This window comes from Lycorma delicatula, chromosome 1 (assembly GCF_047948215.1).
Source record: "Lycorma delicatula isolate Av1 chromosome 1, ASM4794821v1, whole genome shotgun sequence".
NCBI classification, from domain to species: Eukaryota; Metazoa; Arthropoda; class Insecta; order Hemiptera; family Fulgoridae; genus Lycorma; species Lycorma delicatula.
The window spans coordinates 351,851,850-351,872,516 of NC_134455.1; the positions used below are offsets into that span (position 1 = coordinate 351,851,850).

At 32.5% G+C, this 20,667-nt stretch overlaps 1 protein-coding gene and 1 long non-coding RNA gene across 2 annotated transcripts in view; one reads left to right on the forward strand and one right to left on the reverse strand.

Moving 5' to 3' along the window:
• Positions 1-20,667, forward strand: part of LOC142318418 (uncharacterized) — a 42,011-nt gene that overhangs the window by 9,427 nt on the left and 11,917 nt on the right. The window contains exons 2-3 of the long non-coding RNA XR_012754903.1: positions 6,479-6,579; positions 16,199-16,480. This is a non-coding gene — a long non-coding RNA (uncharacterized LOC142318418). The remainder of the gene's footprint in view (positions 1-6,478; positions 6,580-16,198; positions 16,481-20,667) is intronic.
• The window catches only part of LOC142318417 (esterase E4-like), a 42,849-nt gene continuing 41,964 nt past the window's right edge, over positions 19,783-20,667 (reverse strand). The window contains exon 9 of the mRNA XM_075355002.1: positions 19,783-19,925. Coding sequence (XP_075211117.1) covers positions 19,876-19,925 — 50 coding nt within the window. The 3' untranslated portion in view covers positions 19,783-19,875. The remainder of the gene's footprint in view (positions 19,926-20,667) is intronic.

Below are 20,667 nucleotides of genomic sequence, written 5' to 3' on the forward strand. Positions count from 1 at the left end.
TGCAGATGACATTGTAATCCTAACAGAAGAACTATTGAACATCTTATCGAGGCGGCTGAAAAAACGGTCTAAGGATTTCAATAGATAAAACTGAGCTGACGTGACCAACATCATGCATTCAAAAAATAGTTTAGTAACAAACCTTGGAAGAATTAGGAAGACAGGAAAATTCAAATATCTTGACAAAGCAATACAACCAAACGGTTTAGATAGAGGAGGCAAATAAATGAACTGCAGAAGGCCAATGGCTTTACAAAAAAATTGTAATAAAAAAAGGATATCAAGGATAGGAATGATTCAACTTTACACCACAGTAGTTAGGTCTGTAGTGTTGTATACTACAGAGTGTGTAACTCTAAACCAAAGAAAGATTGATAAATTGGGTTGGCTGAAAGGAAAAGAAATATATTTGAACCGTGGAAAACTGATGAGTGATGGAAGAACAAAGAAGTCTACCTCAGTATAAACAGACTCACAAATGCCAATCGAAAAAAAGACTGGCCTTCTATACGCACTTAGCTAGAATGGATGAAACCCAATTGACGAAAAGGATTTTCAAGAAGCACGACAGACGCAAAACAGATATTATTTGTTCACACAGGTGAAAATCTCATGAATATTGGGATAAAACCAACAGATATATGGGAAAGAGCTACATTTAGGAAGAACATCCAAGTTTGTGAAGGTTTTCAGAAAGGATCCATAGATTGTAGCAGTAGAACGTGATCGTAAGAGATTCACGCAGGAGGAAGTAGTCAAAGCGATTCATCTACTGCGTGACCACAAGAGCCCCGGATCAGATGATGTACAGTTGTGTCATCTGTTCTGTATGCTGTACCGGTTTGGGGCGCCGCCGTAAATGTTAGAATAAATTTAACTCGTCTTCAAAGTTTACATCGGCGTACATTGTTGCTCGTGATATGTGGATATCGGACCTTTCATATGAGGCAGCCTGTTACTAGCTTCAGCCCCGCTAATTAAGCTACAAGTAAAAAAACGAATGAATCGATATGAAGTTATGGGGAAACGAGATGCGATGGAGGCTACGAGCAATTCCTGGAAAATGAAATGGATGACAGGTGGAGGTTCTAATTTGATCAGGTGGCTAATTACAGACATAGATCTTGACTAAACAGAGGTCATGGCGAAATAAATTTCTTCATGACACAAATGTTAACAGGTCATGGGACTTTGGAGTATTATTTGCACATGTTCTGAAGATGTAGTTCTCCCTGCTGCATGCATTGTAGTAGGGTGAATACTGCGGAAAAAAACAATTTTCCAGTGTGAGGAATGGCGCGTTTTACGTAGGCAGGATGGCCTGGATGGGCTCCAGCCAGAGACTTTAATACCATTTATTTTGATATCAGATGAAAGTTGGAGGGCTCTTAATTCGTTTGCCACTAAAGTGCTACTCAACAGTGACGAGGAGGGGCGTCGGCTTGAATTTTTGAGTTAAGAAAGGGGGATAGGCCCTGATATCAACAACGATTGGTCCAAGGGGTGGAAAAAATGGGATATTTATGATAAATAGAGTCTTAAATGATATTAAAGACTCTGCCTTTAGTGTGGGTAAGTATACAGATCTTATTAAAATTTACAATTTTTTTTTAGGATTTGTAATTGAAATTTAAAATCGTCTCATATTAATGATCATCTGTAATATAAATATTGTTTGTAATTTATTTTCAAAAACGTTTTTTTTTTTATTTCAATACACTCAGTTGTAGATGGCGTAACAAAGACTCGCCTTTAGTGTAGGTAAGTTTTTTTTTGTCTTCAGTCATTTGACTGGTTTGATGGAGCTCTCCAAGATTCCCTATCTAGTGCTAGTCGTTTCATTTCAGTATACCCTCTACATCCTACATCCCTAACAATTTGTTTTACATATTCCAAATGTGGCCTGCCTACACAATTTTTTCCTTCTACCTGTCCTTCCAATATTAAAGCGACTATTCCAGGATGCCTTAGTATGTGGCCTATAAGTCTGTCTCTTCTTTTAACTATATTTTTCCAAATGCTTCTTTCTTCATCTATTTGTCGCAATACCTCTTTATTTGTCACTTTATCCACCCATCTGATTTTTAACATTCTCCTATAACACCACATTTCAAAAACTTCTAATCTTTTCTTCTCAGGTACTCCGATTGTCCAAGTTTCACTTCCATATAAAGCGACACTCCAAACATATACTTTCAAAAATCTTTTCCTGACATTTAAATTAATTTTTGATGTAAACAAATTATATTTCTTACTGAAGGCTCATTTCGCTTGTGCTATTCGGCATTTTATATTGCTCCTGCTTCGTCCATCTTTAGTAATTCTACTTCCCAAATAACAAAATTCTTCTACCTCCATAATCTTTTCACCTCCTATTTTCACATTCAGTGGTCCATCTTTGTTATTTCTACTACATTTCATTACTTTTGTTTTCTTTTTGTTTATTTTTATGCGATAGTTCTTGCATAGGACTTCATCTATGCCGTTCATTGTTTCTTCTAAATCCTTTTTATTCTCGGCTAGAATTACTATATCATCAGCAAATCGTAGCATCTTTATCTTTTCACCTTGTACTGTTACTCCGAATCTAAATTGTTCTTTAACATCATTAACTGCTAGATCCATGTAAAGATTAAAAAGTAACGGAGATAGGGAACATCCTTGTCGGACTCCCTTTCTTATTACGGGTTCTTTCTTATGTTCTTCGATTATTACTGTTGCTGTTTGGTTCCTGTACATGTTAGCAATTGTTCTTCTATCTCTGTATTTGAACTCTAATTTTTTTAAAATGCTGAACATTTTATTCCAGTCTACGTTATCGAATGCCTTTTCTAGGTCTATAAACGCCAAGTATGTTGGTTTGTTTTTCTTTAACCTTCCTTCTACTATTAATCTGAGGCCTAAAATTGCTTCCCTTGTCCCTATACTTTTCCTGAAACCAAATCGGTCTTCTCCTAACACTTCTTCCACTCTCCTCTCAATTCTTCTATATAGAATTCTAGTTAAGATTTTTGATGCATGACTAGTTAAACTAATTGTTCTGTATTCTTCACATTTATCTGCCCCTGCTTTCTTTGGTATCATGACTATAACACTTTTTTTGAAGACTGACGGAAATTCCCCTTTTTCATAAATATTACACACCAGTTTGTATAATCTATCAATCGCTTCCTCACCTGCACTGCGCAGTAATTCTACAGGTATTCCGTCTATTCCAGGAGCCTTCTGCCATTTAAATCTTTTAATGCTGTCTTAAATTCAGATCTCAGTATTGTTTCTCCCATTTCATCCTCCTCAACTTCCTCTTCTTCCTCTATAACACCATTTTCTAATTCATTTCCTCCATATAACTCTTCAATATATTCCACCCATCTATCGACTTTACCTTTCGTATTATATATTGGTATACCATCTTTGTTTAACACATTATTACATTTTAATTTATGTACCCCAAAATTTTCCTTAACTTTCCTGTATGCTCCGTCTATTTTACCAGTGTTCATTTCTCTTTCCACTTCTGAACACTTTTCTTTAATCCACTCTTCTTTCGACAGTTTGCACTTCCTGTTTATAGCATTTCTTAATTGTGGATAGTTCCTTTTACTTTCTTCATCACTAGCATTCTTATATTTTCTATGTTCATCCATCAGCTGCAATATATCGTCTGAAACCCAAGGTTTTCTACTAGTTCTCTTTATTCCACCTAAGTTTGCTTCTGCTGATTAAAGAATTTCCTTTTTAACATTCTCCCATTCTTCTTCTACATTTTCTAGCTTATATTTTTTACTCAGACCTCTTGCGATGTCCTCCTCAAAAATCTTCTTTACCTCCTCTTCCTCAAGCTTCTCTAAATTCCACCAATTCATCTGACACCTTTTCTTCAGGTTTTTAAACCCCAATCTACATTTCATTATCACCAAATTATGGTCGCTATCAATGTCTGCTCCAGGGTAAGTTTTGCAGTCAACAAGTTGATTTCTAAATCTTTGCTTAACCATGATATAATCTATCTGATACCTTGCAGTATCGCCTGGCTTTTTCCAAGTGTATATTCTTCTATTATGATTTTTAAATTGGGTGTTGGCAATTACTAAATTATAATTCGTGCAAAACTCTATAAGTCAGTCCCCTCTTTCATTCCTTTTGCCCAGCCCGTATTCACCCACTATATTTCCTTCTTTGCCTTTTCCAATGCTTGCATTCCAATCTCCAAGTATTATTAAATTTTCATCTTCTTTTACGTGATAATTGCTTTATCAATCTCTTCGTATACACACTCTACCTCATCATCATCATGGGTGCTTGTAGGCATATAGACGTTAACAATTGTTGTCGATTTAGGTTTTGATTTTATCCTTATTACAATGATTCTATCGCTATGCGTTTTGAAATACTCTACTCTCTTCCCTATCTTCTTGTTCATTATGAAACCTACTCCTGCCTGCCCATTATTTGAAGCTGAGTTAATTAATCTAAAATCACCTGACCAAAAGTCGCCTTCCTCTTCCCACCGAACCTCACTAATTCCTACTATATCCACATTTATCCTATCCATTTCCCTTTTTAAATTTTCTAGCCTTCCAACCTTTTTTAAATTTCTAACATTCCACGCTCCGACTCGTAGAATGTTATTTTTTAATTTTCTGTTGACCCCTTCCTTAGTAGTCCCCCACCCGGAGATCCGAACTGGGGACTAGTTTACCTCCGGAATATTTTACCAAGGAAGGCGCCTCCATTATTGCTATATGAAAATGCAGAGAGCCACATTTTCTTGGAAAAAAAGCAGCTCCAGTTTTCCATTGCTTTCAGCTGCGCAGTACTCAGAGGACTGAGTGATGTTGATATGGCCGTTTAAGTGTTTCTGTAGTTGTTTAACTCTTTAAGTAGTTAAAGAACTACAGTTTAACCGTTTAACTCGTTAACCGTTAACCGGTTAACTCGTTAACCGTTTAACTACTTTAAGTAGTTGTTAGGGGCATGCCCCTAACAACTACTGAAAGAGCTGCTGCCCTCTTTCAGGAATCATTCCTTAGTCTGGCTCTCAACAGATACCTCTCCGATATGGTTGCAACTTCGGTCCAGCTACTCTGTATCCCTGAGCACTCAAGCCCCCTCACCAACGGCAAGGTCTCATGATTTATAGAGGAGGCTATTGATATATAAAATTTAAATATTTCTTATTTATCATTATAATTGTTATTTTATTTCAGAGGATTTTGTTTCACCAGATGTGGTGAAACAGGCAATAACAATAATGTATAACAAACTGATAGGGTTTTGCGCATATTACCAGAGCCTCTGGTTGGAAAATATGTAAGTTTAATTTTGTAGCTTCTGTTAATAAAGTAAATAGATCTATTTAAATTTTAATATTTCATTTTATTTAGTATTTTTAATTGTAAAGTACTATTGTAAAGTCACTATGGTGACTTATTTTTAAAACTGCTCTTTTATTTCAGTGGACTCTACCATATTATGGTGAAAAAAACCAATAATGATGTTTTATAGCAAACTAAAAACGTGCTACCCTTCTGCAACAGACACTGCTATGAATTTAGAATTAATGCTGATCGAATTGTGAAAGAAGTTATGGTGTTACTTTAAAATATTTTATAAAAATATTTTAATAATTCAAAATATACAAAAATTATTCAAAGGCGCGTACGAAATGTTCAGTTCTGTTATCTAGATTATATAAAATATTCATGAATTTAGAAATATACATTGTTGTAACCTTTTTGTAGCTTCTATTAAAATAGTAAGTAGACGTATTTAAAATTAACTATTACATCTTCTTTAGTATTTGTAATTGTACAGTAGACATCTTTTAATATAAAAATTCTATTAATATTTAAGATGTAAATATTTCTGATTTATTTTTAAAATCTTTATCTCAGAGACTGTTACGGATGTGGTGAATGAACCAGTAACGATGGTGTGTAACAAACAATAAAGGTGTTGCTTTTTATGCAACTGGTTGCAAAATATGTAAGTTTGATTTTTTTAAATTTGTATTCATTAACAACTTTTATTTTGAGATCTAAATTAATAATTAATCCTGATCTGATTGTGAAAATAGTTATGGTTTTACATTAGTATGTTCTTACCAATTCATCTAGTAAAAAGCAGTTTATACTACGAAAATTCTACAGAAAAAGCTTATTTTTATAATTCTATGGAAGATGTGTTGTAAAAATATTTTTAACAATTCAAAATATACAAAAATTATTTAAAGTCACTTACGAAATTTTCCATCCTGTGGTTTGATTATATAAAGCTTTCCTGAATTCGTACTTCGTGTTAATAAGATTACTTTTCTGAAGCTTCAATTAAAACAGTAAGTAGATCTATTTAAGATTTACTATTACATTTTATTTAGTATTTGTAATTGTAAAGATGAAATCTTCTAATATGAAAATTCTATTGCTATCAAAGATGTAAATATTTGTGATTTATTTTTAAAAATATTTTTTTTCAGAGGACGCTTACCATAGATGTGTTAAAAGAATCTATAACATTAGCGTATAACAAACTGGAATAGTGTTGCCCATATTGAAAGAACCACCGGTTGGAAAATATGTAAGTTTGATTTTGTAGCTTCTATTGAAACAGAAAGTAGATCTGTTTAAAATTTAGATCGAAGTTTCGTAATCATCCGAACAGGAATAAGTGAGTAAATTGTCCTATGCTTTGCTTCCAATGTCATTGTCAGCATCACTAAAATCATTGTCTAAACGTCTGTTGATTTCTGAGGTTCTCAGTACCTTTCTTGAATCTTGAATATAATTGCATTCAAAATAACCAAGATCGTTTTGATGATAAAAAAATATAAGATAAGATAAAAAAAATTGTTAGCTGTATTCAATACAATTCTATTTACAGCAGTTACGCTTTAAAACTGTTCAAATAATAAAATAAACAGACTACTTACATAGTGCTACATTCACTTAAAACTAAGGCATTGGTAAAAAACTACTATTCGAAAAAACTAGCAGTATCACTTTCCCTGTATAGCTCGAACTTCCTGAGAAACTGTTTCAGGGCAGGTGCATTGTGCTCGGCCGGGGGTTGGGAGGAATGGCCTCTCTGTTTACTATAGTCGCAGCAAAAACCCGGCTTCTGCTTTAGAAAAACTAATACGTACGAAAAAAATACGAATGGAGGCAATTCCAGTGATAAAATATCACTAAGAGGAATAAAAACAAAAATACCCAAATTGAATTATTAATACACAGTTATCGTAGTCATTATTTACAGAAAAATCCTTCAGATATATCTTTAAGGAGTAAGTAGAAACAAAATTATACAAATCAGTATCATGCATTAACAACTAGCTGCATTATATAAACCTCCTAATAATAATTCTATTAGCAAGAGGTAAAATAACGGCTAGTTATATAGGAATGATTATAATAAATGTTGATTTTTATAAACAAATAATATATTTTTAAGATTATCAACGTTAAACGAAGAATAAAGTAAATTACTAGAGAAAATATAGGTTTAACCAGACAAATTTTTAATTAGGAGTTAATAATAATTAATGACGGCTGGAGTACACCCCAAACCAAAATGCCATATGAGTGTATTGCCCGAACAAACTATTCTAAGCTGGGTATAAGACAAAATATTTGTAAGAATCCTAAACTTGTAAAAGACCTCCTAACCTTCTTAACGGAACTATTTATATGGATATTAAATTTCATATGCACTCAAAATCTACATCAAGATACTTAAAATTAACAAAAATTAGCACAGTACAATTACAAGTATACATATTAAGTTGACGGCAATCAAATTTATGTAAAATTATTTTATCATTATTAATAATTTTTCTGCAGTTGGAAAAATAAACTACTTTATTACTTCCTTATACGAAGTAAAGTAAGTATTGTGATAGCGAAAAATTTCGGTTTTCAGATTTCAATTGAAATATCCATTTTGACCATCCCTGAATCCATTTTGACTAGTTTCGACGTGACGTACGTACGTATGTATCTCGCATTACTCAAAAATGATTACCAGAAGGGTGCTGAAATTTTGAATTTAGGACTGCTATATCATCTAATTGTGCACCTCCTGTTTTTATTGCAATCGAATGAATCAAAAGTATCCAAAAAAGTCCAAAATCCAAAAACATCTGGATTTTGGACCTTTTCTTAACTTCAATAATAAGCCCTCATTGAGAGTTTTTCAACGATATATCAAAAATGATACTTATTTTCATTGGTTCCAGAGTTATAGCCAAATAAAATTTTAATTAATGAAATACTTGGATCTTAGTGGAAGATACATCGGTTTAAATTAGACTTCATCTTCTTTTTTTTAATTTAAATATATTGACATATTAATAATTATTAACCCTTCATTGTATAAAAGGGCTTTATGATCAATAATATCTCAGTAATAACAACAAAAAAATACGAAAAAATATCTGAAGTTTTTCATAAAATAAAATATTTTATGTACTTTAAAAATGTGTAAATGTAATTTAATAGGCGTACAAGGAAATCATGTGTTGTCCACATCATATTTTTTTTTTTTACGGGCAGTAAAAATATTTATCAGATTTTTTGACGGGCAGTATGTTTGATCATGTAAGCATGTTCTTTTAGCCGCTAAGCATTAACTAATTATTCCTTTCTTTTATTAATAAAATTAACAAATAGTAATAAGTAGATAAAAATATAAAACGTAAATAATAATAATCTCCGCTTAGAAATTAAATAAAATAATCTGTAAATTAACTGACAACGGACTGCTTCTAGCGAAGAGAGCCGTGTACAGCCGCCTGTTGCAACACCATTGGTCCACTCTTCGCCACAATTTTATTACTAAATATTAACTAATAATCCTTTATTTTTATTATACGACTGCCCAAAAAGGAGTGTAATATATTTAGGGAGTACGTTAGTATGTATGTATGTTCCACCGTAGCAGCTCAACGGCTGAACCAATTTAAATGTATGAGATTTGCTGGTTGACGTACAAAAATTAATAAATTTAATTAATGAACAGTGAGCTTCTGTTGGGTTTGAACTGAATTATTCGAATCAGTCGAATGAATAATATTATAGAAAATAATGAATTAAATTTAAGTTAAATAAAATAAAATAATATTAAATACATTTTTTTTTTTTTAAATCTGTGTAATAATAATGGGCTTCTCGTGGAGGACTGCGTGTGAGGCTAGCGATGAGGTAATGTGAGCACTTCGTGCGAAGCTAGACCAAACATCATCAACTGGTAACAAACGGGGTGCCCAATGGGTGTTGTTTTGGGAAGTGCAATGGGCTCCTCTTATAATATCTCGCAAACAACCGTCCGATTTTCAAAACTGAAATTGGCTATTTGTTAATATAAAACAAAATCACGATGAAACCAAACAGAACAAAAAGAGCAATGTTTGTTACCAACCGTGATTTTTAATATTCATCTCTTGTATATTAAAATATTGGAGGCTAGAGGTAAGAATATTCGTTTCTTTCAATATGTTAAAAGCTTTGTTGTATTTAGTTCATCTGAAACGTTTATAGATAACACCTTTTGAGAAATTGTTTATACCCATATTTAGGATATGAACCATGCTAAGAACTAACAGCGAGGAAAGCGTGCGGATAGAAGGGACCCTTAGTACTTTGGTCTCCAATAAGATTTAAATCGGTATCAAACGATGTTTTTCAATTTCGTAAATTTTGCGTTAATAATTAACTTAAATTTTTGTTCGGTATTAAAGAATATTTTGTGTTATTTATAAATTTGTCGCGATGGGGGTAAAAGGTTGCAACTGAGAAAAATATTTTTTTTTAAATTTGTGTAAATTTGTTTGATAACCGTGGCAGTAATAATTCTTTCTTTTTATGGGTGATTGTAACTCTAGAATAGCTAATAATCGATATCAATACCGCTTTGCTGATCTCCATGGTGGAGTGGTAGCATCAAGGCCTTTCATCCGGATTTCCCGGGTTTGAATTCCGGTCAGACATGCAATTTTTAGCACGCTAAAAAAATCATTATTATCCATCAGTAACTTTAATCGGTCATAAGCCTGATGTTGCTGTACAAATAAATTAATAAAATCTACCGGAGTAAACAGAAATTCAAGGGATTTTAGCGGAAATGAAGGATTTAAGAATTCCATTCTTAATCAGACAGGAAAATCTTTGAATTATTTGAAAAAATATAAGTTATCTTAAAATAAGCGTACCCAGAGAAATTTGAGAGAATTCTCGTTTTTATTAATTTTTCAGTAGGAGCTAAGAATTTTTCTTGCCATAATTTATTAATACACTAGAAGATTTTTTAAAAGTATTCACTAATTTTTCCCAGGCTAAAGTGGTTAAATAATGGAGAATATAAAGAAACGGTTAAAAATATGTTACGTGACAACAAAGAACTTCCCCTTAATGTGAACGAGATGTTAATTCATGCAATAAGTATTTTATAGAATTAGGTTATATTTAATTATGTTATGCAAAGGAATAAAAGAAAAAAAAGAAAATAAACCAGATTAAGGTTTGGTAATGAGAACTTTCTCGATGAAAGTTCTCATTTTCTTAAACCCTTGTTGGAAAACTAATTCAGATTTTTAGTGAATATATTTATATTTTTGGTAAATTACATAAGTTTATATATAAACGAAAGAAATCAGGGTTCTCTAATAATATTATCTGAAAGGCGTTAAGGATTCAAATAGTTTTTGGAAATCTGTTAATGTTATCAAAAGTAATAGGTTTAAAATTAATCCATAAATCGGTTGGGTACTTTAAAAATCTACTTAACACAGAATGAATGTGTTAAAATTATAAACACGAATTTTGTTATACTGCCGAAGCATTGTTTATTCCAAATATTTTAAGTGAATTGCGAGTGGTCTTGCGCAAAACCATTTGTTACAAGGCATCAGGAACCCATAGAACTCTATAAAAATTTTATAAAATTGTACACCTGTACAATTTTTTAATTTATTGATAAAGGTTTTTTAAAAAATCTGTTGCAACGTTTCAAACACATTTCAACACACGTTTCAGCATTTTAACAAATCAAACATTCAACATAAGAAAGAGGATGTTGTGGTTGTAGATTATATCTTTTTGAAATTCCTTTATGGATCCACTAAGAAATTTTATCAGATTGTAAACAGAAATAAACAAATATTGAATATTAAATAAAAATCTTTCTGTCTTGCTTTAGAAAAAGTTATTTAACCGACTATATTTTTATAATTTAATTAATTTTTCTAACATAAAATTGAGAACAAAATGCAATGAAAATGATTGTTTTGTATATTTTAAAGCACCATTTTATACTATTAATCGACATAAACACTTTTACAAATTATATAGAAAGCGTCTATCCGAAATGGGATGAAACCTTTAACGTTATATCATGAGAACACGTGTCGCAAGTTCGGTGTAAGATAGGATTATCAAATGATTTCAGTTCATCAACGTGCTATACACTGTAAAGACAATCTCATTATTTTTCCATTATAATGATGTAACAACGATCTGGCGGAGGGAGTGGGAATTTTTAGTTGTTAGGATCTTCTTATTCGCTGATAATGATGTGTTCACAGATTAGCCTGAATCTTCGCAAGAAATATTAAAATATATATAATAAATAGGCAGTTACATATAATTTGTAAGTCGGTGAAAAACTAAAGATTTATGACTTTAGGCAGGTAGTGTAAATGGTAATCGAGAAGCATAAATTTGATAATTTTATTTAAATTAATAGCCTATTGATTAATTTTAATTTTATTTAGGACTTGTTTGTTTAAAGGAATGCGCTTATTTTTGAAATAATTAGTTATTTCAATATAGCCTTGCTTGTTTGCTTGATGAATATTATATGGATATTAATATCGTAATCGGGTTTCATTTAACATTAAATAACAAGTGTTATCATTATTTTTATTTAAAACAAAGCGTTGTAATCCTTTTTATTTGATTCATAATTTTGGTAGCAGTAAATCACTGTGATTAAGTTAAGATACGCATTTTACTCCATAAGACTACTGCAGTCATGTGTATTTTTATCGCATACTGCAGTATGCGATAAAAATGTGAAGATTAAATTCATCCTCGATATAGACTGAGATTTATAAAATATTTATATTTATAAGAACACACTTTTAATTTGTGATTTTAATAAATTATTTTTGTTATTATGTACACGTGAAAGATTATTATGTAAGCTTATATTTTTATGAAGCTTTATTTTTTGATTAACAATTATTCATTTATGAATTAGTTTTTATTTAATTATTTAATCATTAAGTTTTTGTGGTAATAAATTTGTTAAAACGTTACCAGCAAAGAAGTGGGTATATTATTATTAGTTTTTCGTATGATTAACTGATGTTACAATGCTGTGTTTACTGATACGTTTTTTCAATGCTGGAGACACCAGCATTTTAAGCGACCTATATTTTTAAGACGAACGGACGATTTCAGACCTACCGCTTTGGGTCAGTAACACTGTATCCCTATGTAACCTAAAAAAAAATACATTTATAATCATATCTTCAATACCAGTGAACCAATTTTTATTTTATTTGTACCAAATTACTTGTCATCCAAAGGGCCTTCCAATGAGTTATCACAAGCCACATCGTCTAATTTAAAAAAAAAGTTTTATGTTGGTAATTTAAAAAATAGTTTTCACAGTTTTAAGTTTTAACCCACAGATTATGATTACTTCAAATGGTTTAAGAAGTAATATCACGTAATTTTATACTTATTTTTGTTGGACTGAAATTTAAATAAAAGTTCTACCCCAAATGGTTTTTCGTACCTACCGAACGAAGAGGTGGGTGGATTTTAATTTTGTTTTCACAGAAATAGATTTTTTTTCGGGTTGTCAAATGTAATTAAATGGGTGTTAATGTAATTAAATGTTACCATTGCGATTTTAAAACCTTCGAGTTGGGGTAAGTGTAGCGGTGAGGGTGGGTTTCACCCATTTGAAAATAATTTTAAAAGGTTCCTCCCGAGAATGGTATGAATGTCTGCAAACAAATGGTACTGATAGCTGTTGAAAAATAAATGTGGTAACTTTTCAAATGATCTCCTTGTATTTGAAAAAAACACTATTAACCAAAAAATGTTCAGAATACTTCTTTTATTATAAAAATTAAAATAGCTATTTACTAAGTTAGATAAATCTAAACGAAAACAATTCCTGAAGTTGAATTATATTTATTTTTTAGTATAATCTCCCTTAACCTCAATGAACTTAGCGTAACAATATTTTAGACCTATTATGCAATTTTATTTGACATTTTCTGTTCAAATATTCAAAATAGCCATTTACAGAATTTTCCACGTACTTTTATTAGAGAATTTGATGCAATGAGCCATTTATTTAGATTCAAGAGTAGATAGAAATAGCTAAATCGCTAGTTTAAGTGTAAATCGAAATTTAAGTGTAGAACTTCAGTTTGATCATGTAACAGTTGATGAGTGAATTGACACGTGCCTTAAAGAATCAGACCTTTTTCTTACCAAATTGTGGTCTGGTTTTCTTGATCTATTTGCTTAGATTTTTTTTTTCGTAAGATAGTTGATGAAAAAATGTGTGTTCCTTGCATATTTTGACATTTTTTTAGATATACTGACTGTCTTTTTCAGTGTCAATCCAATCTTTTATGATAATTTTTTTGTTTTCATCACATTTGGTTTTCTGCTCCGGTATTTGACTTGAGGAAAGTAACAACAGTTTGGATGAGTACGATCTGAAGGCTACTCAGGAGTCGTTCAAGACGTTGACATATAGTCTATAACCGTAAAACATGACTAAGAACCTGTTCTGAAGTGATACCTATGTAATACAAAAAACCGCATCGAAATCGGTCCGGTAGTTTTTGATGGAAAATGGTAACAGCCATACACACACAATCTCTTACCCGAAACGCATATACCGTCTCCGTTCAGTAAAGGGTAAAAACATTTTTCCTAAAAAAGGTAGCAACTGTGGCGCGTTGAGATTTTTTTTTTTAACGAGTGAAATCTCTCCCTTGGAGGTCTACAAAACACTCGTTAAAAGTGTTAATAAAATTAAAAATAAAGATAGAGACTTGTATTCTATGTATAAAAACGTCAGCTAATACAAAAAAAAACTGGTGGTTGCAACCGTGGCGCGTTGAGATTTTTTTTTTAACGAGTGAAATCCCTCCCCTAGAGGTTTACAAAACACTCATACAAAATCATGTTGTTTACTTCAAAAATTTACTACTAGCAAAAAAAATATAGACTTGTATACTATCATTAATATGACAAAGTGTTTATCGTGTAAGAAATGACTACTCTCGTGTAATTCCAAGAAACGATTACGCATTCTCAGCACTTTTAATAGCGTAAGTAATCGGAAACGGCCTATTGTTTTTTTTACCATAATAAAGTGGTATCAGTTACGAGCAACCTTGAACAGAAATGAAAAAATTCTCTATTTTTAAAGATTATGTAACCTCTCACCATTACCTAAAAAAAAAACTAATTTATTAAACACTCTCCTCACCATTTGTCACATAACCTGATAGTAGATAAATCTATTACCAGATCATGTAACGGGCCTTGGAACCACTACTTCTAGCAATTGTAAAAACTATCATTTTTAATTTAAAAAAAAAACAAAAAAACAATAGCTAGTACAAATTTGCTGTATGGGGGGTTTTTAAAGTGTTTTTTGTTTTGTGTATAATAAATTGAATGTGTGTTGTACGTGTTATGTGTTGTAGTCCTGAAAAGGACTATTTTCTTATGCCTCTATCGTCTTCTCCTTTTGAATTAAATACCTATTCGAAAACGACATTGTAGGTTTACCCTACAATCCCCTTGAATATTAATTTTGTCTTATTTGCCACTAGCTGGTCAATATCATCGTTGTCTAGACGATCGGCGAACCGCTTTAGTAGAAAAACTCTACGTTCTTCATCATCATCACCCTCACGTTGAAGGGTGCATATAATACAAGTACCGTATTTAGTAGTCCATCGATTCATTGATAAAATGTCGTATTTCTTCTCGATAATTAATTCACCAATGCTTGTGATTTGATTGAGTTGGCTTGGTGAGGTCTTTGCATTAATCTTTTGAATAAATGTTTGCGACATATTGGCGTATATGGTGATGACAATAATAATGACGACGATGATGATATGTGTAGTAAGCGTTCAAGTCAAGATTGCGACGGAATGAAGAAAGAAACTAAGACGTACAAGGCCATTCATACAAGGCCATCGTATCCCCTCCTACAATGCCTACGCATCCAGTCGATCTCGAACATGTTTGAACAGGAAAACTTCCATACACAAACGACTATCTATAGATTGACCTTGATGTCACAACCGTCTAAAGTGCCACACCCAAACCGAGGTTGAAGCCACGTGTCATTTTATGAGTAACCTTGAACAGTATTAATCGTTTAATTCTAAGAAACGACCATGCATACTCAGCACTTTTAATAGCGTATGTAACCGGAAACGGCTACATACACTATTAGAATTACATCGCTTGTCGAGATGTTACTACTGTATGCTAAATCCAACAAAGGTCATCGAACACCGCGTTTACAATTTTAATCAGATGAAGCAACGTCCTTACACGATGATAGGAGAAATAACCAAATCCAATGCGGCTATATCAACATCCATCTTTAAACTGTACCTATTTATTAGTTGCATTTCCACACAAACTTGGAGGTAGCAACCATGGCGCGTTGAAATTTTTTTTTTTTTACATGAGTGAAATCTCTCCCTTTGAGGCCTACTATAAAACACTCGATCCGATTTTTTTTCTATTTTATAGGTTTTTTTTCTTGCTCGTCATATCATGTTACAAAGTGCATCAAATAATACCATGTCTTATAAACTTAATTTTAATCTCAACGCGCCACAGTTGCTACCTCCTGGGTGGTGTGGAAATGCAACTACCATTTTTTTTGTATTAGCTGACGTTTTTATACATTTTTTTTTAATCGTGGTAAATTTTTGAAGTAAACAACATAATTTTGTACGAGTGTTTTGTAGGTCTCTAGGGAAGAGTTTTCACTCGTTAAAAAAATATATCAACGCACCCCGGTTGCTACCTCCTGGGTGGTGTGGAAATACAACAACAACAACGCTATAATCCATCATACGGTAATGTAGGGCTGATTTGGTTTTTTCTTTTGAATTGTAACGGACTTTGTTTTTCAGTTAGGTGGTGTTGGTAGCAGCAGTAACGGTCTACGTGTTGCGCAACTGCTTTGAATCCTACGCTGTGATTGGTCGGAAGGGTGTAGCACTTTCGCGCCTACCACTGTAACGGCTGTTCAAAATAGGATGCTCAACCTTAGGCCATGTTCGTCAGCTGTTCTTCAGCCGCCCGCCAGACCTCGGACTGTCAACAACACGTCGTCGCTACGCCAACGCACGCAAACACACATGCACCTACCGCCTCCCGGTGCAACGGCCACGACGACCAGGACCATTCTCAAGGTACGTCCATACTTACTTAATGGTGGTGGCAGCAGTAACGGTCGCTTTCAATCCGGACTGGTATGTATTTATACCTTTCATTATTTTTCCGATCTATAAAATTTAAAGAAATAATTGTTTTTCAGTGCAAATAAATTTGTAAGATAATTCTATTACATATGAACTTATTAATACTTCATAAACTCAAGTTTTTTATTTCTTAATCGATTAAATAAAAATAAAATTTTTAATCTTTTCTTCTGTTACAATGGTACATGTTATATATCACGTTTATATTAGATGTTGGAGGGCGTTAAAAGTTCTTTCTTTATGCTTAACAGATAATAATTATTTGTTGCAAACTTTGTGTTCATCGTTAATATTTTATACCTGGGTGTAAATTTACTACTTTATTTGTAATAATACAAAGTTAGAGTATAGTGTGTATGTTGCATGATGCTACTGTCGATCTTGGGAATCTTTTAACACACACACACCTAGATATTTTATTTGTTATAAACAATGTCTTAATGCTGAATGAATTACGGGATATATTAGTGGAAAGTTTACATACACACACACACACACAGAAAGAGAGAGAGAGTTTTGCATTACGATGATTCAGCACATTCCTATGTTGGTTATTAGTGTTTTATGTAGCCACGTGTCTGCAGCGGTTGTGGTGGTGGTAGCAGCAGTAACTGTCTACCTGTTGCGCATGCGCAAACGCTTTGAATCCGGCGCTGCAGAAATTGGTCGGAAGGGTTTGGCGCCTGCCACTGTAACGGACGTTCAAAATAAGACGCAAAAAGGAAAAATCCAAGATGGCTGCTGCGACACTAACGCTCCTAGTGGTCACCACAAGAACTAGTGGTGCAGTACAAGCTGTCACATATAAGGGAAAAGGGAACTTCCCACGGGGAAAAAAGGGGAAGTCCAAGATGGTAGCTGCGAGACCAGCGCTCCTGGTGGCCACCAGAAGGACTAGTGGCGCAGTACAACTGTCAAATATATAAGGGAAAAGGGAACTTCCCACGGGAAGTTTCCTTTTCAGTCAGTCAGTCGCGTCCCGTCATGACCGGGTTGGCGTCCTAGCCGACCAAGTTTTTTTTTCACTTCGAATATTATTTATTTATTTAATTCAAACCGACCGGTACACAACAGCTGATCAACAGCGGTACAAACCTTTGAATTAATTATTATAAATAATATTACTCAAGTTGGTACCCTGCAGAATTTCAAATATCCCGCTAAGGGAAAAGGGAAATTCTCACAGGGAAAAAGAGAAATTCCAAGATGGCCGTTATTGGATTCAAGATGGCGGATCCAAGACGACCGGACCCCGTATTTCCACACTACTATTCTGTGTTGCCATGAAACTCCTCATGCAGAAAAACTCGGCGTAAGGAAGTGACTACTTCCTTACGCCGAGTTTCGATTGCGAATAGTCGATTCCTCTGTCGATTGCGAATAGGACATACGAGGGTCAAACACGAGTACCTGATGTCAGGAAGACACGCACCCCTATGCGTACGATGCAACTGCCGCATGACTGTGCACCACATACTCATAGATTGTATACGTTATGCGGCGTTGCGTCGTAAATTTAATCTACTCAGAAACATCCGTGGTGTCTTGTACAATGTTATGAAATTTTAATCCGGATGTTTCTATTTCTGCGTAGTACTGGGTTAATAAAAAAATGTAATATTGTGTATATTTTTTATGTTAGATGATTTATGCTTTTTAGTTTTCTTTTTAGTCTTTTTGTTAAAACCGCAGATATACAACTCTTGAGTACCTAATTTTTTTTATTTTTCCTGTTTAGCCTCCGGGAATTACCGTTCAGGTATTACTTCAAATGATAATATGTATGATTGTAAAGCATGTGTAGTCTTGTACAGTCTCAGTTCGACCATTCCTGAGATGTGTGGTTAATTGAAACCCAACCGCTAAAGAACACCGGTATCCACGATCTACTATTCAAATCCGTATAAAAGTAACTTCCTTTACTAGGACTTGAACGCTGGAACTCTCGACTTCCAAATCAGCCGATTTGGGAAGACGCGTTCACCACTAGACCAACCCGGTGGGTTAACTTTTGAGTACCTGCTTTAAAGATACTGGGCGATGCTCACAAGAAGTGGTTTAAGCTAATATTTGTATTCTTTTTGATTAAATTTTAAACGAAAACGACGGACAAGCCCCTCATATGTCTTCGTATTTTTTTGCAGCGCTATTACTCTATCACTATAATGACGTTGGTAAAAAGTAGAAAATAGTGAGAATGGAAGCAGTTTCACTATTTTAAGACATTATAATTAACCTTATTAATCATATTGTCTTTGATTATTAGTATTATTCAGCTTTTTGTAAAGTAAAAATGAAGTATTATTGGTTCTTTATTTTTTTACCTTAATGTTATTAACAACCTTTCTTCAATTCATAGATCAAAATTGAAGTTTGTATCTTTTTTTTTCCATTATGTGACGTCCAGTTACGAAAAACAACTTGTTTCAAAAAGATGTTAGCAAAACGATGAGCATTTAATTTATCCCGATGGCTTATTCATCACATCTAATAACTTTGGAATTCACACTGAATTTGGAATGTCACAATTTTAGTAATAACTATAATACGTACGTGAAATATTTTGAAGGATTTTCAACAAGTATAGGAATTCCAAAGAATAAACAAGCAGATTTAACGCCCAAAATAGTTTGCACTTATCTGACTGTGTCAATGCCTTCTTTGCTCTTGTGTTCGTGACATTCAAAAAATTAATTAATAAATAACACACAATAAATTATATATTTTAATATATTTTTCTTTCTGAAAACCATATTTATTTGATAAACTTAAGTTACTACGTTTGCTTCCAGGTAGATCTATTTAAAGTTATTTAATGTTTTTACCTGTTGGTCAAATGCTACTGTTTTCAAAAAAAATTTTTGAATCTTCTGTTATTCTTTGAAACAAAAGTAATAACTTCCTTTATTGAATAATAGTGACATTATGAAAAGATATTCTCTTTATTTCCCAATAATTCTCTAAATTATAGAAAAATACTAGAATGTCAGTTAATAGCACCTATAGTGTCTGAATATAAATCTAGGATTTTAGACAGGAATGACAAGGGTAGTAAAATTTATTCATAACTATTAGTTGTAAATAATCAAATAAGAAGAATTAATATAAATTAGATACATTTCTTTTATTCAATTAATAAACATTAAAAAATAAAATATTAACATATTTATATCAAAAATAATAATTAAATTAGGTTTTTATTAATGAAATTTTTGATCTTAATTTATCCCTCCATCCTGAATTCTTCCAGAAATTTATTCTTTCTTTAAAAAAATCTTTCTCCATCCTTGTTTTGCCATATTCTATATGATAATAGTTCATGTCTTTTATTGAAAATTCTTCCCATTTATTATCTTCATTATTTGGTGTCGGATTTCTGGAAATAAAATTCCTAAGATACAGGCATTCTAACAAGATTATTTATGATAATAGTGGTAAAATATTGAAAATAAATATCAGACATTAGTCGGAATTCAGTGTAGCACCAACTGTTTTGAAACCAATGAATATGTACTAGATGTTCATAATAGCAATTTCATATTTTCTCTTAACAAAAATATGAATTATAATTTTTTTAAATATGCTTGTGATGAAGTATTACAAGATGTTACATACTGATTAATTGTTGTTACATACCAGTTAATTTAGCAAAGTGAGAAAGTGTAGAACCAAAGACTGCAGGAGAGAAAAAATGGTTCAAATTCATTAAGCAAATTAGACTGTAAAAAAATGGTTGAAATCCGAAGTTCAACATCGAAGAGAAACAAATGAAGACGCACGTCTTCATACCAGTCAACTACCAGTCAACTAAAAATGTAAAAAATTATTTTATATATATATACAATATTTACAATTATTAAAAAATAATTATGAATACACCAAATTAGTTACCTTATTACGTAAATTTTATTAATAAGTTTTACAATCTATGTCCTATTCATTCAAGTAGAGTTGATTTATGTGATGAACATAGTATGTGAGTGCCCTATCTTGCTTCTAAATATAGGGATTACTAAATGAATTTATAATAGGTTGGGGATATTTAAACTTTCATGGAAGAAATAAGATCCCCTTACTTTTTTTTATCCCGCTCTAAACACGAACATCAGTTCAGTTAC